General features: G+C 42.6%; 1 protein-coding gene across 1 annotated transcript in view; it reads left to right on the top strand.

Annotated features, from left to right (window-relative positions):
* The window catches only part of LOC138308075 (cohesin subunit SA-1-like), a 31,919-nt gene extending 5,924 nt beyond the window's left edge, over nt 1-25,995 (top strand). Inside the window, exons 6-7 of the mRNA XM_069249023.1 lie at nt 22,909-23,030; nt 25,985-25,995. Coding sequence (XP_069105124.1) covers nt 22,909-23,011 — 103 coding nt within the window. The 3' untranslated portion in view covers nt 23,012-23,030; nt 25,985-25,995. The remainder of the gene's footprint in view (nt 1-22,908; nt 23,031-25,984) is intronic.
* Nucleotides 25,996-27,793: the final 1,798 nt, after the last annotated feature.

Here is a 27,793-nt window from a genome sequence, read left to right on the forward strand (position 1 = left end):
CTAAGGTGACCATTAAGACCCATGGGCCTCTGTCTACATTATATTATACAGCATTTTATAACTGATCAGTATTATTGTTTACAAATACAAATGTTTTCAGAAAAGAATTAATGAAAAAACAACAATCTTGACTTTACTACTACTTCTAAGCATAATTAGTTTTGTTAATATTATTTGGAATGTTGTTGTCTGCACTGACCTAAACATCAGCCGACCACTTTAACTTTGTGGTTAAATCTGCCACTATGGGACTCCATACTGAATGCTGATGGTTACTATAACTACTCAATCATCAGTTCATGGCGATCTTTGTGACATGGTAATTTTTAGCTCACCTTGCCCAAAGGGCAGATGAGCTTATGCCATAAACCTCATGGTCGGCCTACCATTGGATGATCTGGTTTTGTTTAGCTTCAAACTGTTAAATATTTTGTAGACAACAGACATTTATTACATCACCTCCTCGGGTGTAATTAGCATACACATAGCCTTCACCTGTATACACGCCCCAGGACTTAGCCTTCACACCTGTATACACACCCCAGGACTAAGCCTTCACACCTGTATACACGCCCCAGGACTTAGCCTTCATACCTGTATACACACCCCAGGACTAAGCCTTCACACCTGTATACACCCCCCAGGACTTAGCCTTCACACCTGTATACACGCCCCAGGACTTAGCCTTCACACCTGTATACACGCCCCAGGACTTAACCTTCACACCTGTATACACACCCCAGGACTTAGCCTTCACACCTGTATACACCCAAGGACTTAGCCTTCACACCTGTATACACGCCCCAGGACTAAGCCTTCACACCTGTATACACGCCCCAGGACTTAGCCTTCACACCTGTATACACACCCCAGGACTTAACCTTCACACCTGTATACACACCCCAGGACTTAAGCCTTCACACCTGTATACACACCCCAGGACTTAACCTTCACACCTGTATACACACCCCAGGACTTAACCTTCATACCTGTATACACACCCCAGGACTTAACCTTCACACCTGTATACACGCCCCAGGACTTAGCCTTCACACCTGTATACACACCCCAGGACTTAACCTTCATACCTGTATACACACCCCAGGACTTAACCTTCACACCTGTATACACGCCCCAGGACTTAGCCTTCACACCTGTATACACGCCCCAGGACTTAGCCTTCACACCTGTATACACACCCCAGGACTTAGCCTTCACACCTGTATACACGCCCCAGGACTTAGCCTTCACACCTGTATACACGCCCCAGGACTTAGCCTTCACACCTGTATACACACCCCAGGACTTAGCCTTCACACCTGTATACACACCCCAGGACTTAGCCTTCACACCTGTATACACGCCCCAGGACTTATAGCCTTCACACCTGTATACACACCCCAGGACTTAGCCTTCACACCTGTATACACGCCCCAGGACTTAGCCTTCACACCTGTATACACACCCCAGGACTTAGCCTTCACACCTGTATACACCCAAGGACTTAGCCTTCACACCTGTATACACGCCCCAGGACTTAGCCTTCACACCTGTATACACGCCCCAGGACTTAGCCTTCACACCTGTATACACGCCCCAGGACTTAGCCTTCACACCTGTATACACGCCCAAGGACTTATAGCCTTCACACCTGTATACACACCCCTAGGACTTAACCTTCATACCTGTATACACGCCCCAGGACTTAGCCTTCACACCTGTATACACACCCCAGGACTTAGCCTTCACACCTGTATACACACCCCAGGACTTAGCCTTCACACCTGTATACACGCCCCAGGACTTAACCTTCACACCAGTATACACACCCCAGGACTTAACCTTCACACCTGTATACACACCCCAGGACTTAGCCTTCACACCTGTATACACGCCCCTAGGACTTAACCTTCACACCTGTATACACACCCCAGGACTTAACCTTCATACCTGTATACACACCCCAGGACTTAACCTTCACACCTGTATACACACCCCAGGACTTAGCCTTCACACCTGTATACACGCCCCAGGACTTAGCCTTCACACCTGTATACACGCCCCAGGACTTAGCCTTCACACCTGTATACACGCCCCAGGACTTAACCTTCACACCTGTATACACACCCCAGGACTTAGCCTTCACACCTGTATACACGCCCCAGGACTTAGCCTTCACACCTGTATACACGCCCCAGGACTTAGCCTTCATACCTGTATACACGCCCCAGGACTTAGCCTTCACACCTGTATACACACCCCAGGACTTAGCCTTCACACCTGTATACACACCCCAGGACTTATAGCCTTCACACCTGTATACACACCCCAGGACTTAGCCTTCACACCTGTATACACGCCCCAGGACTTAACCTTCACACCTGTATACACACCCCAGGACTTAGCCTTCACACCTGTATACACACCCCAGGACTTAACCTTCACACCTGTATACACGCCCCAGGACTTAGCCTTCACACCAGTATACACGCCCCAGGACTTAGCCTTCACACCTGTATACACGCCCCAGGACTTAGCCTTCACACCTGTATACACACCCCAGGACTTAGCCTTCACACCTGTATACACACCCCAGGACTTACCTTCATACCTGTATACACGCCCAGGACTTAGCCTTCACACCTGTATACACGCCCCAGGACTTAGCCTTCACACCTGTATACACGCCCCAGGACTTAGCCTTCACACCTGTATACACGCCCCAAGGACTTAGCCTTCACACCTGTATACACACCCCAGGACTTAGCCTTCACACCTGTATACACGCCCCAGGACTTAGCCTTCACACCTGTATACACACCCCAGGACTTAGCCTTCACACCTGTATACACCCCAGGACTTAGCCTTCACACCTGTATACACACCCCAGGACTTAGCCTTCACACCTGTATACACACCCCAGGACTTAGCCTTCACACCTGTATACACGCCCCAGGACTTAGCCTTCACACCTGTATACACACCCCAGGACTTAGCCTTCACACCTGTATACACACCCCAGGACTTAGCCTTCACACCTGTATACACGCCCCAGGACTTAGCCTTCACACCTGTATACACGCCCCAGGACTTAGCCTTCACACCTGTATACACACCCCAGGACTTAACCTTCACACCTGTACACACCCCAGGACTTAGCCTTCACACCTGTATACACACCCCAGGACTTAGCCTTCACACCTGTATACACCCCAGGACTTAGCCTTCACACCTGTATACACACCCCAGGACTTAGCCTTCACACCTGTATACACGCCCCAGGACTTAGCCTTCACACCTGTATACACACCCCAGGACTTAGCCTTCACACCTGTATACACGCCCCAGGACTTAGCCTTCACACCTGTATACACGCCCCAGGACTTAGCCTTCACACCTGTATACACACCCCAGGACTTAGCCTTCACACCTGTATACACACCCCAGGACTTAGCCTTCACACCTGTATACACACCCCAGGACTTAACCTTCACACCTGTATACACGCCCCAGGACTTAGCCTTCACACCTGTATACACGCCCCAGGACTTAGCCTTCACACCTGTATACACGCCCCAGGACTTAGCCTTCACACCTGTATACACACCCCAGGACTTAGCCTTCACACCTGTATACACCGCCCCAGGACTTAGCCTTCACACCTGTATACACACCCCAGGACTTTAGCCTTCACACCTGTATACACACCCCAGGACTTAGCCTTCACACCTGTATACACGCCCCAGGACTTAGCCTTCACACCTGTATACACACCCCAGGACTTAGCCTTCACACCTGTATACACACCCCAGGACTTAGCCTTCACACCTGTATACACACCCCAGGACTTAGCCTTCACACCTGTATACACACCCCAGGACTTAGCCTTCACACCTGTATACACGCCCCAGGACTTAGCCTTCACACCTGTATACACGCCCCAGGACTTAGCCTTCACACCTGTATACACACCCCAGGACTTAACCTTCACACCTGTATACACACCCCAGGACTTAGCCTTCACACCTGTATACACACCCCAGGACTTAGCCTTTTTACCTGTATACACACCCCAGGACTTAGCCTTCACACCTGTATACACACCCCAGGACTTAGCCTTCACACCTGTATACACACCCCAGGACTTAGCCTTCACACCTGTATACACACCCCAGGACTTAAGCCTTCACACCTGTATACACGCCCCAGGACTTAGCCTTCACACCTGTATACACACCCCAGGACTAAGCCTTCACACCTGTATACACGCCCCAGGACTTAGCCTTCACACCTGTATACACACCCCAGGACTTAGCCTTCACACCTGTATACACGCCCCAGGACTAAGCCTTCACACCTGTATACACGCCCCAGGACTTAGCCTTCACACCTGTATACACGCCCCAGGACTTAGCCTTCACACCTGTATACACGCCCCAGGACTTAACCTTCACACCTGTATACACGCCCCAGGACTTAGCCTTCACACCTGTATACACACCCCAGGACTTAGCCTTCACACCTGTATACACGCCCCAGGACTTATAGCCTTCACACCTGTATACACGCCCCAGGACTTAGCCTTCACACCTGTATACACGCCCCTAGGACTTAGCCTTCACACCTGTATACACACCCCAGGACTTATAGCCTTCACACCTGTATACACACCCCAGGACTTATAGCCTTCACACCTGTATACACACCCCAGGACTTATAGCCTTCACACCTGTATACACGCCCCAGGACTTATAGCCTTCACACCTGTATACACACCCCAGGACTTAGCCTTCACACCTGTATACACGCCCCAGGACTTAGCCTTCACACCTGTATACACGCCCCTAGGACTTAGCCTTCACACCTGTATACACGCCCCAGGACTTAGCCTTCACACCTGTATACACACCCCAGGACTTATAGCCTTCACACCTGTATACACACCCCAGGACTTAGCCTTCACACCTGTATACACGCCCCAGGACTTAGCCTTCACACCTGTATACACACCCCAGGACTAGCATTGCCCTGTATACACCCCAGGACTTAGCCTTCACACCTGTATACACACCCCAGGACTTAGCCTTCACACCTGTATACACGCCCCAGGACTTAGCCTTCACACCTGTATACACACCCCAGGACTTAGCCTTCACACCTGTATACACGCCCCAGGACTTAGCCTTCACACCTGTATACACACCCCAGGACTTAGCCTTCACACCTGTATACACGCCCCAGGACTTAGCCTTCACACCTGTATACACACCCCAGGACTTAGCCTTCACACCTGTATACACACCCCAGGACTTAGCCTTCACACCTGTATACACGCCCCAGGACTTAGCCTTCACACCTGTATACACGCCCCAGGACTTAAGCCTTCACACCAGTATTATACACGCCCCAGGACTTAACCTTCACACCTGTATACACGCCCCAGGACTTAGCCTTCACACCTGTATACACGCCCCAGGAACTTAAGCCTTCACACCTGTATACACGCCCCAGGACTTAACCTTCACACCTGTATACACACCCCAGGACTTAGCCTTCACACCTGTATACACACCCCAGGACTTAGCCTTCACACCTGTATACACGCCCCAGGACTTAGCCTTCACTACCTGTATAACACACCCCCAGGACTTAACATTCAATACCTGTATACACTGTTTGTTTGTTTGATTCATTAATGACGGCCTATTAACAGACGTATGGTCCATGTAAGATGCCTCATCCGTGTTACGGTGTGTTGTGTGTATGTTGTGCGAGGTGCGTGTTTTGGGAGACTGCGGTATATCTTCATGTTGTGTCTTCTTGTATACGTGTGGAACTGTTTGCCCTTTTTTATAGTGCTATATCACTGAAGCATGCCGCCGAAGACACCCAAGCAACTACACCCCACCCGGTCACATTATTACGGGACAACGAGTTGCACAACGGGCGAACCAGTCGTCCTACTCCCTTTTTGCTGAAGCGCTAAGCAGGAGCAGTAAACTCCCCACTTTTACAGACTTTGGTGTGTCTCGGCCAGGGGACAGAACCAGAGCTATCCTCACAGGGAGAGCGAACGCTCAACTCAACCGGGCCAAAAGTGAGGCGGTGCCCAAGGGAGGCATTAGGAAGGATAAAGTCAGTTAGGAAGAATAGAAAAGATAAGATCCTAAATTTAGTCGCCTTTTACGATCATGCAATAGGGGCAGCAGGTACAATTCTAACGCCCTACCTGCAGGGCTCACCTGTATACACACCCCAGGACTTCACCTTCATACCTGTATACACGCCCCAGGACTTAGCCCTTCACACCTGTATACACACACCCCAGGACTTAACCTTCATACCTGTATACACCGCCCCCAGGACTTAGCCTTCACACCTGTATACACACCCCAGGACTTATAGCCTTCACACCTGTATACACACCCCAGGACTTATAGCCTTCACACCTGTATACACGCCCCAGGACTTATAGCCTTCACACCTGTATACACGCCCCAGGACTTAGCCTTCACACCTGTATACACACCCCAGGACTTAGCCTTCACACCTGTATACACACCCCAGGACTTAGCCTTCACACCTGTATACACACCCCAGGACTTTAGCCTTCACACCTGTATACACACCCCAGGACTTAGCCTTCACACCTGTATACACGCCCCTAGGACTTAGCCTTCACACCAGTATACACGCCCCAGGACTAAGCCTTCACACCAGTATACACGCCCCAGGACTTAGCCTTCACACCTGTATACACGCCCCAGGACTAAGCCTTCACACCAGTATACACGCCCCAGGACTTAGCCTTCACACCTGTATAAACCCCAGGACTTAGCCTTCACACCTGTATACACGCCCCAGGACTAAGACCTTCACACCAGTATACACGCCCCAGGACTTAGCCTTCACACCTGTATACACACCCCTAGGACTTAGCCTTCCACACCTGTATACACACCCCAGGACTTATCCTTCACACCTGTATACACGCCCCAGGTACTTAGCCTTCACACCTGTAGTTCACACACAGCCCAGGACTTAGCCTTCATACCTGTATACACGACACCAGGCTTAGCTTAGCCTTCACACCTGTATACACGCCCCTAGGACTTATTCACACCTTCAATACCTGACTTATACACGCCCCCATGGACTTAGCCTTCACACCTGTATACACGCCCCAGGACTTAGCCTTCATACACCTGTATACACACCCCACAGGACTTAACCTTCATACCTGTATACACGCCCCAGGACTAGAGCCTATGCACGACCAGAAACTACCACGCTATCAGAAAGGGACTTACTAGGGTGGCGAACGTAACTCAAGGCCAAAAATTAATAAAAGTGAGGCCAACGTGTATACACACACCATTGACTTAACCTTCACACCCTTAGGACTTATACACACCCCAGGACTAAACCTTCATACCTGTATACTCGCCCCAGGACTTAGCCTTCAGTCACCTGTTACACACCCCCATGACTTAACCTTATACCAGTGAAAACACACGCCCAGGACTTAGCCCTTCAACACCAGTATACACGCCCCTAGGACTTAGCCTTCACACAACTAAACAACCGCCCCAGGACTAAGTCGCGAGATCACACCAGTATACCAACGCCCCAGGACTTACAGCCTTCACACCAGTATACACGCCCCAGGACGTAAGCCTTCAGCAGGCCAGTATTACCCACTGCCCCAGGACTTAAGCATTCACACCTGTATATGGCGGGAAACCCCAGGACTTAGCCTTCACACCTGTATACACGCCCCACGGACTAAGCCTTCACAACCAGTATACACGCCCCCAGGACTTAGCCTTCACACCTGTATACCACCCCTAGGACTTAGCCTTTCACACCTGTATACACACCCCAGGACTTAACCTTCACACCTGTATACATGACCCCAGGGACTTAAGCCTTCACACCTGTATACACACTCCCCAGGACTTTAACCTTAACACACCTGTATACATACCCCAGGACTTAACCTTCACACCTGTATACACACCCAGGGGATGGTATACACGCCCCAGGACTTAGCCTTCACACCTGTATACATGACTTAGCCTTCACACCTGTATACACGCCTTAGGACTTAGCCTTCACACCTGTACACGCCCAGGATACACACCTGTATACACGCCCCAGGACTTAGCCTTCACACCTGTATACACACACCCAGGGGACTTAACCTTCACACACCTGTATACATACCCCAGGACTTAGCCTTCACACCTGTATACACACCCCAGGACTTATAGCCTTCACACCTGTATACACGCCCCAGGACTTAGCCTTCACACCTGTATACACACCCCAGGACTTATAGCCTTCACACCTGTATACACGCCCCCAGGAATTCGGCGCCTTCACACCTGTATACACGCCCCAGGACTCGGGACCTTCACACCTGTACTACACGCCCCCAGAGACTTAGCCTTCACACCTGTATACACTTGCCCCAGGAATTTAGCCTTCACACCATGTATACACGCAAAGGACCCCAGGACTTAGCCTTCACACCCAGACTGTATAACACGCCAGGACTTAGCCTTCACACCTTGTAAACACGCCCAGGACTTAGCCTTCACACTGTATAACTCCTTAGGACTTTAGCCTATCACACCAGGAATGTATACACACATCCCCAGGACTTAGCCTTCACACCTGTATACACACCCCAGGACTTATAGCCTTCACACCTGTATACACGCCCCAGGACTTAGCCTTCACACCTGTATACACACCCCAGGACTTAGCCTTCACACCTGTATACACACCCCAGACGTGTTTTTAGCCTTCACTTGTATTTGGAACCTGTATACACTGCCGCTAGACTTAGGCCAACTACACACCAGTGTATACATACACCAGGACGTAGCCTTCACACTAAGCAGGAGCTGTATACACTTTGGTGTGTCCCCAGGACTTAGCCTTCACACAGGGGGTATACACACCCCAGGACTTAGTCCTTCACCACCTGTACCAGTAAATACACGCCCAAGGACTGTTTAGCCCTTCACACCTGTATACACCCCCCCAGGACTTAGCCTTCACACCTGTATACACGCCCCAGGACTTAGCCTTCACACCTGTATACACACCCCAGGACTTTATAGCCTTCACACACTGTATTATACACGCCCTAGGACTTAGCCTTCCACACCTGTATACACGCCCAGGACTTAGGCCTTTTCACACCTGTATACACACCCCATGGACTTAACCTTCACAACCATTATAGGTTACACCCCCAGAACTTAGTAGCCTTCACACCAGTAGTATACACACCTCCAGGACTTAGCCTTCACACCTGTATACACACCCCAGTGACTTAGCCTTCACACCCTGTATACACCCCAGGACTTACCTTCACACCTATATACACGCCCCAGGACTTAGCCTTCATCACACCTGTATACACGTCCCCTAGGACTTAGCCACTTCATACCTGTAATACACGCCCCAGGACCATCATAGCCTTCACACCTGTATACACACCCCCAGGACTGAGGCCCCACACATACCTGTATACACGCCCGCCCCTAGACTTAGCCTTCACACCTGTATACACACGCCCCAGGACTTAGCCTTCACACACTGTATACACAACCCCTAGGACTTAGCCTCGTCACATCCTGTATACACGCCCCAGACTTAGCCTTCACACCAGTATTACACGCCCCAGGACTTAGCCTTCACACCTGTATACACACCCCAGGACATAGCGCTTCACACCCTGTATACACACCCCAGGATTAACCTTCACACCTGTATACACGCCCCAGGACTTAGCCTTCACACCTGTATACACGCCCCAGGACTTATAGCCTTCACACCTGTATACACGCCCCAGGACTTAGCCTTCACACCTGTATACACGCCCCAGGACTTATAGCCTTCACACCTGTATACACGCCCCAGGACTTATAGCCTTCACACCTGTATACACACCCCAGGACTTATAGCCTTCACACCTGTATACACACCCCAGGACTGATAGCCTTCACAACCTGTATACACGCCCTGGGACTGATAGCCTTCACACCTGTATACACACCCCAGACTTAGACTTCACACCTGTATACACACACCCCAGGACTTAGCCTTCACACCTGTATACACACACCAGGACTTAACCTTCACACCTGTATACACACCCCAGGACTTATAGCCTTCACACCTGTATACACACCCCAGGACTTATAGCCTTCACACCTGTATACACACCCCAGGACTTATAGCCTTCACATACACCTGTATTACACGCCCCTAGGACTTTAGCCTTCACACCTGTATACACGCCCCAAGGACTTAGCCCTTCACACCTGTATACACGCCCCAGGACTTAGCCTTCACACCCTGTATACACACACCCAGGACTTAGCCTTCACACCTGTATACACGCCCCAGACTTAGCCTTCACACCTGTATTTACACACGCCCCAGGACTTAGCCTTCACACCTGTATACACACCCCAGGACTTAGCCTTCACTACCTGTATACACACCCCAGGACTCTAAGCCTTCACACCTGTATACACACCCCAGGACATAGCCTTCACACCTGTATACACACCCCAGGACTTAGCCTTCCCACACCTGTATACACTGCCCCCAGGACTTAGCCCTTCACACCTGTATACACACCCCTAGGACTTAGCCTTCACACCTGTATACACGCCCCAGGACTTAGCCCCTTCACATCCTGTATACACACCCCAGGACTTAGCCTTCACAACCTGTATACACGCCCCAGGACTTAGCCTTTCACACCTGTATACACACCAACCTAAGGTCTTGCCTTCACCCTGTATACATACTCCCTAGGACTTAGCCTTCACACCTGTATACACCCTAAGGACTTAGCCTTCACACCCTGCTATACTTACACACCCAGGACTTAGCCTTCACACCTGTGTATACACACCCCCAGGACTTAGCCTTCACACCTGTATACACCGCCCCACCAAGGACTTAGCCTTCACACCTGTATACACACTCCAGGACTTAACCCTTCACACACCTGTATACACGCCCCAAGGACTTAGCCTTCACACCTGTATAACACCCCAGGACTTAGCCTTCCACACCTGTATACTCGCTCCCAGCGACCTTAGCTTAACCTCTGTATTACACACCCCAGGGACTTAGCCTTCACACCTGTCATACACACCCCAGGACTTAGCCTTCACACCTGTATACACTCACCCCAGGATCTTAGCCTTCACACCTGTATACACCTCCCGCAGGACTTAGCCTTCACACCTGTATACAACTCCCCAGGACTTAGCCTTCACACCTGTAATACACACCCCAGGGACTTTACCTTCACACCTGTATACACACCCCAGGACTTAGCCTTCACACCTGTATACACACCCCAGGACTCTCTTGCCATTCTCACACCTGTATACACACCCCAGGAGCCTTTCACAGACTGTTATTCACCCAGGACGGTTAGCCTTCACACCTGTATACATCCACCCCAGGACTTAACCTTCACAAGCACCTGTATACACACCCCCAGGACTTATACCCTTCACGTACAACCTGTATACACACCCCAGGACTTAGCCTTCACACCTGTATAAACGCCCCAGGACTGAGCCTTCACAACCTGTATACACACCCCAGGACTTAGCCTTCACTAGCCTGCATACACACCCCAGGACTTAGCCCTTCACACCTGTATACACGCCCCAGGACTTAGGCCTTCACACCTGTATACCACACCCCAGGACTTAGCCTTCACACCTGTATACACACCCCAGGACTTAGACCTTCACAACTATATACGCCCCCAGGACTTAGCCTTCACACCTGTAATTCAGCCCCCAGGACTTACTTCACACCTGTATACACACCCCAGGACTTAGGCTTAGCACACCTATACACCACCAAGATCTTAGCCTTCCAAACGACCCCCAAAACCTGTATACACACCCCAGGACTTATTCCTTCACACCTGTATACACGCCCCCTAGGACTTAGCCGTCACACCTGTATTAAATGCAGGGACCTAACCCAGAACTTATACACACCTTAGGACGTTGCCTTCTCTACCTGTAGTACGACACCCCTGGGACTTATAGCGTTTGTCATTTACCTGTATACACACATCCCCAGGACTTATAGCCTTCATAACTGTATACACCCCAGCAGGACTTATGACTTCACACCTGTTATCTAACACCCATAGGACTATAGGCCTTTCACACCTGTATACACGCCCCAGGGACTTCTACCCTTCCACTACCTGTTTTCACTACACCTAACTTTAGCCTTCACACATGCTATTACCCGCCAACCCAGGACTTAGCCTTCGACACCAGTATACACAGCCCCATGGACTTAGCTTCATCTCTCTGTATACACACCCCAGGACTTAAGCCTTCACACCTTTATATTACAGCCCCAGGACGTTAGCCTTCACTCCAGTATACGACGCCCTCAGGGACTTAGCCTTCACACCTGTTATACACACCCCAGTTACTTAGGGCCTTCCACTCCACACCTGTATACACTGACGGACAGGCCTTTAGGCTACATATACCTGTATACACGCCCGACTTAACCTTTCACAACCGTATAAACTACCCCAGGTTAGTATCCTTCACATCCTATTAATACATACCCCTGGAACTGTTATGCCTGGTTCACACTTTGTCATACACACCCACAGGTATCTTCTGCCTTTCAGCCAACACCTGTATAATCCGCGCCTAAGGACATAGCCTTTACCTCTTGGGAATTAGCCTCTCATCACCCTGTATACTTGCCCTTAGGACTTATGGCGTTCACACCTGGTCATACACGCCTTGGGACCCAGCACTTTCACACCCTCTACCACGCCCAGGTAATTATAGCCTTCACACTGTTATACACGCCCTGCTCAAGGACTTAGCCTTCACACCTGTATACACTACGCCCCAGGACGATAACTCCTTCACACACTGTATACATCGCCCCAGGATACTTATCCTTCACACCATGTATAACATGCCCCTGGACTTAAACCTCTCACTACCTGTTATACATACCCAAAGAATTAGCCTTCAAACCTGTATACATGCCCCCAGACTTAGGCCTTTCATACCTGTCTAACACGCTCCACAGAACTTAGCCTTCACACCTTTATACCCACCACAGGACTTAGCTTACACTGGATAACGCCCCAGGGATTCTTTTTTTACCTGTATACCGCCCCAGGACTTATGCTGGTAAGATGTATACAACCCTAGGATTTAGCCTTCACACCTGTTATAGGACCCCCTGGACTTAGCCTTAATTACCAGGTATACACGCCAATGTGACTAGAATTACCCGGTATACAATCCCGGGGGGATAGCCTTCACAAAAAAAAAACAAACCCAGGGACTGTAATTATGCTTCACACCTGTATACTCTAGCTTAGAAAGGACTTAGATTTATAAATTGTAATTATGCCCAATGAGACTCTTGAATTAGAAACTGTTACACATTCCAGGACTTTGCTTCACACCTGTACACTCCCTTTAGGACTGACCTTCAACCTGTAGACACTCCCTAGCGACTTATATTGTTAATAATTCTGGTATACACACCCAGGACCTGAGACCTCTGTTACACACAAAACCCCAGGACTTTGGATTTAATATTGGTAATTTACAGCTGGGACAATGTGACTGCTAGAATTAGAAAGGATTGGATTGATTATTGTAATATTCGGTACAGTGTGACTTTGAAATTAGAAAGGATTAGCCTTCCCACCTATTGTACTTATGCACCAGGATTAAACCATGTTACTCTAGAATAAGAAAGGATTGGATTTATATTGTAATTATGCTGGTACGGATGTGACTCTAGAATTTAGACAAAGGATTGGGTTTATATTGATTTATGCTGGTACAATTTGACTCTAGAATTAGAAAGGAATGGGTTTTATATTGTAATTATGCTGGTACAATGTGACTCTAGCATTAGTACACGAATGAGTATATTGTAATTATGCTGTGTACAATTTGGACTCCTAGTGTATAGACAGGAATGGACTTAAATTGGTAATTATGTAACAGTACAGTTTGACTCTTGACTTTATATAAAATAGTAGCTCCTAAAATGCTTTGTGGATTTTGGATAGATATTTATATACTATGATAGTACAATGTGGACTCTTGAATTAAGAAAGTGTTGCCGATATATGGTAATTAGTCCAGTACAATGTGACTCTATAATTAAAAAGGGATAGGCAGACTTACCCTGTAAGTTATAACAGTACAATCAGTGAGGTGAATTAGAAAGATTTAGGATTAGTATGGTAATTATGCTGGTACAATGTTGAGTCATTTTAGTATATTACCAAGGATTGGAACTTATATACGTGTTTATTCTGGTTCTAAATGTTACTCTAGCGAATTAGATAAGGTATTGGATTTATTATTGTAAGTGTATGCCTCGGTACAAGTGTGACTTATTATGAATGCACAGAAGTAGGATTGTGAATTAATAATTGTAATTTTGCTTTCGCGTAGACAATGTGGACTTCCTAGAATGTAGATAAAGGATTGGATTATATATTGTAATTATGCTGGTACAATGTGACTTCTTGAAATAGAAAGGATTGGATTTATTGTATATATGTAATTATGCCAGTACAAATGTTGAGTATTTTAGCTTTATGCATTAATATATAATACTTTACTAGAAATGCATTGTAGATGTAACCTAAAAATGTACCAAGTAACGTATGAGATGAGTCTACCATGCATTACTGATCATAATTTCTATACACGAGTAATCTCTTCTCAATAGGTGCAGAAAAAATAAATATATAATAGTGGTACAAAAAAATAAATATATAATAGGTTACAAAAAGATGAATATTTATAATAGGTATACAAAAAGAGGAAATTATATGATAGATACAAAAAGAGAAATATATGATTGGAACAAAAAGAGAAATATATGATTGGAACAAAAAGATATCTAGAAATTGTCACCGGGACAATTTAATGGGACGTTTCACCTTAAATTTATTCCGGTCAAAGGTCATTTATATTAACAAACTTGTCTCAGCCCTTTTATTTCAGCATCCTGCAAGCTAAATATATTATAATTCTCTAGGCCTTCCAGAACACTTCAGAAGAATCATTTGGATATTTTATATTTCTTTTTGCGCCCCTGTGACCTTGAATATAGGTCAAGGTCAATCATATTTAAAATTTTGGTAGGCAATTTATGTCAGCATGCTACATGCCTAATATTAGGTGGTCTAGGCCTTCTAGAATTTCAAAAGAAGATTTGTTAATAAAATTTGGTCAAAAAATTTGGCATTTTAGGTCACCTGAGACGAATCTCAAGTGACCTATTCTAATCGCCTTTTGTCCAGTCGTCGTGCGTCGTATGGTCCGTAAACAATTTACATTTTCGACTTCTTCTCCAAATCTGCTGTAAGCCAATTTCAATGAAATTTTTGCACAAACCTTCTAAGGCATAAGGCCAATCAAAAATTGTGAAATTATATGGTCCCCACGCCCCAGGGGGCTGTGTGGGAGGGGCCAAAAGGGGTAAAAAATTGATGTAAAATTTTCAAAAAATCTTCTTCTCCACTCACAGATGTGGTAGAATCAAATACTCTTCATAGATAGAAAGGTCTTAAGGTCCTTTTACAAAAATTGTGAATGTATATGAACACCTGGGTTCTCTAGTTTCCCCCCCTGGGAGGGGTTAAGTTTACTATACTTTATATTGAGAAAAACACATTTTTGCGGTCATTATTTGGGTCATTTGTAATAGGAAACTGAGTCAAATTGTTGTCAGAATTATCAGTATGAGATGGGCCATTTAATCCTACTAACAAATTTTTCTATGACTGACCCCCAGGGGCCTTAGGGAACGAGGTCAAAAAAGTGGATCAAATAGATAAAACTTTCAAAAGTCTTCTTCTGAAATTCTGGAAATGGTAGAATCAAATACTTTTCATAAATAGAAGAGGTCTTAAGGTCCTTTACAAAAATTGTGAATTATATGAACCCTGGTCCTCTCACCGTTGTTTTCCCCTGGGGAGGGAGTCAAGTTTACTATAGTATTGAGAGTTATATAGGAAAAACACATTTATGAGCATTTTTTGCTCAATTTTTCATTGGAAACGATGTCAAACTTGCATTAGAGTTATTAGCCTTAAATACATTTTAATATCATCCGAGCAATTGAGTTCTGGGCCGGATCCCCTGGGGGGGCAGAGAGGGGCGGTGGCCTTTTAAAAATGGGTCAAATAGGCCTAAAACTTCAAAAATCTTTCCTCTGAAATTCTGAAATGGTAGACTAAACAAATACTTTTTTCATAAATAGAAAAGGTCTTAAGGTCCTTTACAAAAATTGTGAATTAATATGACCCTGGGGTCTCACATTTCCCCCCCCTGGGGGAGGGGGGTCAAGTTAACTATAGTTTTTATATAGGTGAAAACACATTTATGAGCATTTTTTTATTTGCTCCCAATTTTTCATTGGAAACGAGTCACAAACTTGGTTAGAATTATTAGCCTGAGATAACATTTTTCATATCATATCCACATTTGTCCTGGCCGACCCCCCTGGGGGCAGAGGGCGGTGGGGGCTAAAAAAGGGTCAAATAGGCGCTAAAAACTTCAAAATTTCTTCTAAATATTCTGGATATAGTAGAATCAAATTAAATTATAGATGGAAAGGTCTTCAGGTGTTTTATATAAAAACTGTGAATATATGACCTTGGGGTCTCACGTTCGCGTTTTCCCCCCTGGGGATCGGGGTCAAGTATTAACTTTAAGTTTATATAGGGAAAAACATATTTGTGGAACATTATTTCTCCCAATTTTTTCGTAGGGAAATTAGTCAAACTGATTAGAATTATTAGCCTAAGATATAGCATTTTAACATCCATATCTGTCCTCGAATGAATCCCCTGGGGGACCAGAGGGGCAGGACCAAATTTAACAGGGTCATCAAATTGATTAAAATTAAAAAAAAAATACGTCTAAGTTCACAGGTTTTGATGGAAGCAAATACCTCTTCATAGTCTAAAAAGGTCAAATTTATAAAATCACTGTAACCAACTTTTCCAAGGAACCCAGGCATATAGTGTGTTTATATGTCTTTATATATTTGTTTCATTATTTGTTTCATTATATATTTCTAAACTCAGGTGACCCGTTAAAGGCCCATGGGCCTCTCTTGTTTTAACTATATGACCCTACCCTTGATTTAATCAACCCGATAGTTCACTTTGTACCAGAAAAGTGGTCATCAAGCTTTAATTGAGTTTCAACTTTCAATTCTACATAACATATCCAAAAATCAAAGACATACCGTAAGCTGTGTGGTTAAACGAGCTACGGCTGTTTCAATGAGCTGTATTTTTACTGCATCATTTTCATATGCTAGCCCCTAAAATCACGGAGCACACACTCGTGACCTTGTGTCGATGAAGGTCAATCGGTCGTTTATTTTTTTTTTTTAAAAACTGATAGTCAACCTACCTAAGCATGCCTTCATGCACAAATGAGTGAAACATCTCTGTAACCATGTAGGAAACTTGAGAAAGAAGTTGTTTTCAATGATTTTTCGCCGAGTGAAATCGGCGAATAATTTCCATTATGAGTCAATCGATCAACCCGGAAGTTGACAATTAAGAGAAAAATGTACACGATTACAAAGTTTCTCAGTATGCTATTCTACATAACATATAAAAAAATCAAGGAATTGGCTCTCAGTGGTTAAGTAATTTTATGGCTGTCCTAGGTTAAAACAGGAAGTGACGTCATGTGCGGAGCCATATTTTAATTTTGAATCAACATCCGCTTTGAGATAACATTGCAGAATGATTTGGTCACGAGTAGATAATGTGGAAGAACTTCTTGTGTGAGTTGTGGGGCTTGATCGGATTGGTGGAATCAGAGATGAGTGTTTAAAATATAATTGTCGAAAAATTGCAAACATACAAAACCTTTTGAGTTAAATATAAATAAATACCATCAGCTATAAAATAGAAAAAATATTTATGTGGATCTAATTTTTAAGTTTTGAAGACATCAAAAACCTTCAGAATAGGCATACTTGCATCCGGGATGTATGATGAAAAATAATTGCAAAAAAAAAAATGAAGCAAAAATTTGAATAATGAAAAAAACAATCCTAAAAAAATAATAACATAAGGTAAATTTTGACCTCTAGCGAGCTTTTATAATCGAGGCATATTTTGTATTAATATCGTAACGGGAAAAACGAAAACTCCTAAAAAAATAGTTAGTGTCCATTCACTACAATGATAAAATACCTTATCAGATATTGAAATAGATACTTTCATTACTATTTTGATGTTTATCTATCAGCAGTTTTTTGTGTTTTTAGGTATTATCAACTACTCTATTTTTACCAATATTGTCGGTGGGGGGGGGAAATGGGGGGGGGGGGGGGGGGGGGGGGGGGGGGCGGGGGGGCCATTTTGTTGAATTTTTTTTACCTACTTAAATTTTGGTCTAAGTAGGAACACCTTCAGATACATGGTTTTAAAACATGCATCTGAAATCATTTTTATTTTCATATGTCAGCCTGGTTGGGGAGAGGGTCTAGAGCGTCTCACAAAAACAGGAAGAGAATATTAAGAATAATCAATAAGAAACTATGAACGAAAACAATAGTCTATTTCAAAAATAAGTGAAAAGGCCTAAAATATTTTCATAAGGTGTACATACAAAGATAAATATGGTAATAGGTACACAAAGATAAATATATATAATAGGTACACAAAGATTAAAAATATATAATAGGTACACAAAGATACACAATATATAATAGGTACACACAAAGATAAATATATAATCCAGGTACAAAAAGATAAATATATGAATAGGTACACAAAGATAAATATATAATAGGTACACAAAAAAGATAAATATGATAATAGTTACATCAAAGATAAATATTATAATAGGTACAAAAAGATAAATATGTAATAGGTAACACAAAGATAAATATATAATAGGTACACAAAGATAAATATATAATAGGTACACAAAGATAAATATATAATAGGTACACAAAGATAAATATATAATAGGTACACAAAGATAAATATGTAATAGGTACACAAAGATAAATATATAATAGGTACACAAAGATAAATATATAATAGGTACACAAAGATAAATATATAATAGGTACACAAAGATAAATATATAATAGGTACACAAAGATAAATATATAAATATATCATAGGTACACAAAGATAACATATATATAATAGGTACAACACAAAGATAAATAATATGATCATGTACAACACAAAGATAAATAAATATAATAGGATACCCCAAGATAAATATATAATAGGTACACAAAGTACACAAAATATATATAATAGGTACACAAAGATCAATATATATATAATAGGTACAGAAATAGAATAAATATAGTTATAGGTCAGATATAAAAATACATATATGAAAAGGTACACAAAGATAAATATGTAATAGGTACAAAGATAAATATAAATAGTGGTTTTTTATAATAGGTACACAAAAGATAAATATATAATAAGGTACACAAAAAGACTAAATCTATAATAGGTACATCAAAGATAAAATATATAATAGGTACACAAAGATAAATATATCAATAGGTACACAAAGATACAATATATAATAGGTACACAAAGATATAAATATATAATAGGTACACAAAGATAAATATATAATAGGTACAAAAGATGGTAATAGATATAATAGGTACACAAAGATAAATGATGTTATATACACAAGATAAAATAGGTATTAGGTACAAAAAAGATAAATATGTAATAGGTACACAAAGATAAATATATAATAGGTACACAAAGAATTAAATATATAATAGGTACACAAAGATAAATATATAATAGGTACACAAAGATAAATATATAATAGGTACACAAAGATCAAAATATATAATAGGTACACAAAGATAAATATATAATAGGTACACAAAGATAAATATATAATAGGTACACAAAAGATAAAAAAAATAATTATAATAGGTAACAAAAGATATAACAGGTACACAATGGTTACACATACATATAATAGGTACACAAAGATACTTATATATAATAGGTACATAACAAAGATAAATATATATATAGGTACACAAAGATAAATATATAATAGGTACACAAAGATAAATATATAATAGGTACACAAAGATAAATATATAATAGGTACACAAAAGATAAATATATAGGTAATAAAGTTACAAAAAGATATGAATATATAATAGGTACACAAAGATAATTACATATAATAGGTACACAAAAGATAAATATGTAATAGGTACAACAAAGATAAATATATAATAGGGTACAAAAAAGTATAAATATATAATAGGTACACAAAGATAAATATGTAATGAGGTACACAAAGATAAATATATAATAGTACACAAAGATAAATATATAATAGGTACACAAAGATAAATATAGTAATAGGGTACACAAAGATAAAATATATAATAGGGTTACAAAAAGATAAATATATAATAGGTACAAAAAGATAAATATATAATAGGTACACAAAAGATAAATATATAATAGGTACAAAAAAGATATATAATGTACAAAAAACAAATATATAATAGGTACACAAAGATAAATATATAATAGGTACAAAAAGATAAATATATAATAGGTACACAAAGATAAATATATAATAGGTACACAAAGATAAATATATAATAGGTACAAAAAGATAAATATATAATAGGTACAAAAAGATAAATATATAATAGGTACACAAAGATAAATATATAATAGGTACACAAAGATAAATATATAATAGGTACACAAAGATAAATATATAATAGGTACAAAAAGATAAATATATAATAGGTACACAAAGATAAATATATATAATAGGTACAAAAAGATAAATATATAATAGGTACAAAAAGATAAATATATAATAGGTACAAAAAGATAAATATATAATAGGTACACAAAGATAAATATGTAATAGGTACACAAAGATATAAATATGTAATAGGTACAAAAAGATAAATATAATAAAAGGTTACAAAAAGATAAATATGTAATAGTATGGTACAACAAAGATAAATATAATAATTGGTACAAAAAGATAACCTATATATAATAGGTACACAAAAGATAAATATATAATAGGTACAAAAAGATAAAATATATAATAGGTACAAAAAGATAAATATTATAATTAGGGTACAAAAAGATAAATATATTATACGTAGGCTTACAAAAAGATAAATATATAAATAGGTACAAAAAGATAAATATATAGTTGTTACAAATAATAAATATAGGGTACACAAAGATAAATATATAATAGGTACAAAAAGATAAATATATAATAGGTACAAAAAGATAAAATTGTAATAGGTACAAAAGATAAATATGATAATAGGTACAAAAAGATAAATATATAATAGGTACAAAAAGATACCTAAATATAAATAAGTACAAAAAGATAAATATATAAAGTAGGTACACAAAAAGATAAATATATAAGTTGGTACAAAAAGATAAATATATAATAGGTACAAAAGATAAATATAAATATATAATAGTACAAAAAGATAAATATGTAATTAGGTACACAAAGATAGATTATGTAATAGGTACTCAAAGATAAATAGTAATAGGTACAAAAAGATACAAAAAGAAAATATATAATAGGTACAAAAAGATAAATATGTAATAAGAGATATAATAGATACACAAAGATAAATATGTAAAGGTATATAAATATATTATGAGTACAAAAAGATAAACTATGTAATAGGTACACAAAGATAAATATGTAATAGGTACACAAAGATAAATATATATAATAGGTACCACACAAAGATACAAAATATGTAATAGGTACACAAAGATAAATATGTAATAGGTACAACAAAGATAAATATATAATAGGTACACAAAGATAAATCTATATAATAAGGTACCAAAAAGATAAATATGTAATGAGGTACACAAAGATATAAATATGTTAATAGGTACACAAAGATAAATATGTAATAGGTAACAAAAGGATTAAATATAATAATAGGTACACAAAGATAAATATATAATAGGTACACAAAGATAAATATATAATAGGTACATTAAAGATAAAATTTGTTATAGTTAGATAAATATATATATACATAGGTACAAAAAGATAAATATGTAATAGGTACACAAAGATAAATATGTTATATAGGTACACAAAGATAAATATATATAATAGGTACAAAAGATAAATATATAGGTTGGTACAAAAGATAAATATATAGTTGGTACACAAAGATAAATATATAATAGGTACACAAAGATAAATATATAATTGGTACAAAGATAAATTAATATATAATAGGGTATAGTTCGGTACAAAAAGACAAAATATAATAGGTACACAAAGATAAATATATAATAGGTACACAAAGAAAATATATATAAATAGGTACACAAAGATAAATATATAATAGGTACACAAAGATAAATACATAGGTACACAAAGATAAAAACATATATAATAGGTACAACAAAGATGAAATATATAATAGGTACACAAAGATAAATATAAAATAGGTACATCTGCTTTGGGTTACACTAGATTTTAAAATGGACTCTGTTCATTAGCAGTCACTAGCAATATCAACTCATTTAAATTAATGTGATAACTTATAGATGCTCCACCCATTGACAATTGGTATTTTTAGCTCACCTTAGGCCAGAAAAGCCAGTGAGCTTATTTCATGGTGCGGCGTTAGTCTTCCGCCGTCACGCTACTATGTTTATGAAAATTTTCATACATTATAAGTTTTACTGTACTGTATTAAATGTTGCTAAGACTTTGACAGTTTATGGATTTGACATATTTTTTGACCTTTCAGCAGTAATGTTGGTATGAGTCAGATGTCACAGGTGTCATGGTTAAATGCCCAGAAACAACAGCAGATTTACAGCGTCAGATGGACCCAAACTACAGCAGGATGAGGCCTCCGCCATCTAACTTGTGAGTGTATCTAGCTAGCTCACATGGCTCGAAGGGCTGATGAGCTTATGTCATGGCGTGGCATTTGTCCATCAACATTAAATTTTAATTGTTACTAAGTCATAGAGATCTACATGGATTGTAAACCAAAATTGGCCTGAAACATTCTTGAAATTGTATGTTTTTAATCAAAGGTGAAAGTGAGACTACTTTTTCCGATGTTTTTCAGGATACATAGTGATATTTATATACGGCATGGCACAAATTAAAGATAAATTATCTGTCTGTCAATGGAGAGTATTTCACATTGTCACATCTTATACAGTTTTTTAGCTCACCTGCCCCGAGGAGGCAGGAGGGGGCGGGGCCCAATAGGGAAATAGAGGTAAAATCCTATAAATCGCTACTTGTCCTAGAGTTCTGCATGGATTGTAACCAAATTTGGCCACAAACATCCTTGGGGGAAGGGGAACAGAACTTGTATAAAGTTTGGCTCTGACCCCCGGGGGCAGGAGGGGCGGGGCCCAATAGGGGAAATAGAGGTAAATCCTATAAATCGCTACTTGTTCCTAGAGTTCTGCATGGATTGTGAAACCAAATTTGGCCACAAACATCCTTGGGGGAAAGGGGAACAGAACTTGTATAAAGTTTTGGCTCTGACCCCCTGGGGGCAGGAGGGGCGGGGCCCAATAGGGGAAATAGAGGTAAATCCTATAAATCGCTACTTGTCCTAGAGTTCTGCATGGATTGTAACCAAATTTGGCCACAAACATCCTTGGGGGAAGGGGAACAGAACTTGTATAAGTTTGGCTCTGACCCCCCGGGGGCAGGAGGGGCGGGGCCCAATAGGGGAAATAGAGGTAAATCCTATAAATCGCTACTTGTCCTAGAGTTCTGCATGGATTGTAACCAAATTTGGCCACAAACATCCTTGGGGGAAGGGGAACAGAACTTCTATAAAGTTTGGCTCTGACCCCCCGGGGGCAGGAGGGGCGGGGCCCAATAGGGGAAATAGAGGTAAATCCTATAAATCGCTACTTGTCCTAGAGTTCTGCATGGATTGTAACCAAATTTGGCCACAAACATCCTTGGGGGAAGGGGAACAGAACTTGTATAAAGTTTGGCTCTGACCCCCGGGGGCAGGAGGGGCGGGGCCCAATAGGGGAAATAGAGGTAAATCCTATAAATCGCTACTTGTCCTAGAGTTCTGCATGGATTGTAACCAAATTTGGCCACAAACATCCTTGGGGGAAGGGGAACAGAACTTGTATAAAGTTTGGCTCTGACCCCCCGGGGGCAGGAGGGGCGGGGCCCAATAGGGGAAATAGAGGTAAATCCTATAAATCGCTACTTGTCCTAGAGTTCTGCATGGATTGTAACCAAATTTGGCCACAAACATCCTTGGGGGAAGGGGAACAGAACTTGTATAAAGTTTGGCTCTGACCCCCCGGGGGCAGGAGGGGCGGGGCCCAATAGGGGAAATAGAGGTAAATCCTATAAATCGCTACTTGTCCTAGAGTTCTGCATGGATTGTAACCAAATTTGGCCACAAACATCCTTGGGGGGGAAGGGGAACAGAACTTGTATAAAGTTTGGCTCTGACCCCCCGGGGGCAGGAGGGGCGGGGCCCAATAGGGGAAATAGAGGTAAATCCTATAAATCGCTACTTGTCCTAGAGTTCTGCATGGATTGTAACCAAATTTGGCCACAAACATCCTTGGGGGAAGGGGAACAGAACTTGTATAAAGTTTGGCTCTGACCCCCTGGGGGCAGGAGGGGCGGGGGCCCAATAGGGGAAATAGAGGTAAATCCTATAAATCGCTACTTGTCCTAGAGTTCTGCATGGATTGTGACCAAATTTGGCCACAAACATCCTTTGGGGAAGGGGAACAGAACTTTGTATAAATGTTGGCTCTGACCCCCGGGGGCAGGAGGGGTGGGGCCCAATAGGGGAAATAGAGGTAAATCCTATAAATCGCTACTTGTCCTAGAGTTCTGCATGGATTGTAACCAAATTTGGCCACAAACATCCTTGGGGGAAGGGGAACAGAACTTGTATAAAGTTTGGCTCTGACCCCCCGGGGGCAGGAGGGGCGGGGCCCAATAGGGGAAATAGAGGTAAATCCTATAAATCGCTACTTGTCCTAGAGTTCTGCATGGATTGTAACCAAATTTGGCCACAAACATCCTTGGGGAAGGGGAACAGAACTTGTATAAAGTTTGGCTCTGACCCCCTGGGGGCAGGAGGGGCGGGGCCCAATAGGGGAAATAGAGGTAAATCCTATAAATCGCTACTTGTCCTAGAGTTCTGCATGGATTGTAACCAAATTTGGCCACAAACATCCTTGGGGGAAGGGGAACAGAACTTGTATAAAGTTTGGCTTTGACCCCCCGGGGGCAGGAGGGGCGGGGCCCAATAGGGGAAATAGAGGTAAATCCTATAAATCGCTACTTGTCCTAGAGTTCTGCATGGATTGTAACCAAATTTGGCCACAAACATCCTTGGGGGAAGGGGAACAGAACTTGTATAAAGTTTGGCTCTGACCCCCCGGGGGCAGGAGGGGTGGAGCCCAATAGGGGAAATAGAGGTAAATCCTATAAATCGCTACTTGTCCTAGAGTTCTGCATGGATTGTGACCAAATTTGGCCACAAACATCCATGGGGGAAGGGGAACAGAACTTCTATAAATGTTGGCTCTGACCCCCCGGGGGCAGGATGGGTAGGGCCCAGTAGGTGAATTAGAGGTAAATATTCGAATTCCTTCAGAAAAGAAACAATGAACCTGTATTTAGAACATTACTTGGCATTACAAACCAGGTGAGCGATACAGGCCCTCTGGGCCTCTTGTTTTATATTAAACCATACTTTTTTTTCTGAAATTGGGTAGTGTTGTATGGCAGACCGACTTATAGTCCTTGACACAGTTTTACATATCAATAGAGAGATAGTCTATAGCCTGAGTGGTTTGTTACAGACCGCCCGGCAAGTATTACATATCAATAGAGAGATAGTCTATAGCCTGAGTGGTTTGTTACAGACCGCCCGGCACACCTCAGATAGACACCGATCAGAGTAGTGAAGAGGCCAGTATCCACGACTTTGAGAGTCCTCAGATGATGGCCTCTACACCAGCACATCCTTCTCACCAGTACCCTGTGGCCACCCATCACCGCCAGTACCAGGTCCACCCCTCCCCACAGACTTACTACGACGGATCTCAACACATAGACGACCCATCTGTAAGTACATACATTAATCCCCTCCCCACAGACTTACTACGACGGATCTCAACACATAGACGACCCATCTGTAAGTACATACATTAATCCCCTCCCCACAGACTTACTACGACGGATCTCAACACATAGACGACCCATCTGTAAGTACATACATTAATCCCCTCCCCACAGACTTACTACGACGGATCTCAACACATAGACTACCCATCTGTAAGTACATACATTAATCCCCTCCCCACAGACTTACTACGACGGATCTCAACACATAGACGACCCATCTGTAAGTACATACATTAATCCCCTCCCCACAGACTTTACTACGACACACAACACATAGGCTACCCATCTGTAAGTACATACATTAATCCCCTCCCCACAGACTTACTACGACGGATCTCAACACATAGACTACCCATCTGTAAGTACATGCATTAATCCCCTTCCCACAGACAGACTTACTACGACGGATCACAACACATAGACAATCCATCATGTAACTCTCCCCCAAGTTCAGGACACATATAACCCTCCCTCGTGTTCAGGACAAATGTAACCCTCCCCCAAGTTCAGGACACATATAACCCTCCCCCATGTTCAGGACACATGTAACCCTCCCTCATGTTCAGGGACAAAAGTAACCCTCCTCGATGTTCAGGACAAATGTAACCCCCCCCCCCCTCCCCCCATGTTCAGGACACATGTAACCCTCCCCCATGTTCAGGACACATGTAACCCTCCCCCATGTTCAGGACACATGTAACCCTCCCCCATGTTCAGGACACATGTAACCCTCCCCCATGTTCAGGACACATGTAACCCTCCCCCATGTTCAGGACACATGTAACCCTCTCCCCCATGTTCAGGACACATGTAACCCTCCCCCATGTTCAGGACACATGTAACCCTCCCCCATGTTCAGGACACATGTAACCCTCCCCCATGTTCAGGACACATGTAACCCTCCCCCATGTTCAGGACACATGTAACCCTCTCCCATGTTCAGGACACATGTAACCCCCTCTCCCCCATGTTCAGGACACATGTAACCCTCCCCCATGTTCAGGACACATGTAACCCTCTCCCATGTTCAGGACACATGTAACCCTCCCCCATGTTCAGGACACATGTAACCCTCCTCCCATGTTCAGGACAAATGTAACCCTCCCCCCCATGTTCAGGACACATGTAACTCTCTCCCCATGTTCAGGACACATGTAACCCTCCCCCATGTTCAGGACAAATGTAACCCTCTCCCATGTTCAGGACACATGTAACCCTCCCCCATGTTCAGGACACATGTAACCCTCCCCCATGTTCAGGACACATGTAACCCTCCCCCATGTTCAGGACACATGTAACCCTCCCCCATGTTCAGGACACATGTAACCCTCCCCCATGTTCAGGACACATGTAACCCTCCCCCATGTTTCAGGACACATGTAACCCTCTTCCCATGTTCAGGACAAATGTAACCCTCCCCCATGTCTCAGGACAAATGTAAACCCTCCCCCATGTTCAGGACACATGTAACCCTCCCCCATGTT

The sequence above is a fragment of the Argopecten irradians genome, chromosome 14 (assembly GCF_041381155.1).
Source record: "Argopecten irradians isolate NY chromosome 14, Ai_NY, whole genome shotgun sequence".
In the NCBI taxonomy this organism is placed as follows: Eukaryota; Metazoa; Mollusca; class Bivalvia; order Pectinida; family Pectinidae; genus Argopecten; species Argopecten irradians.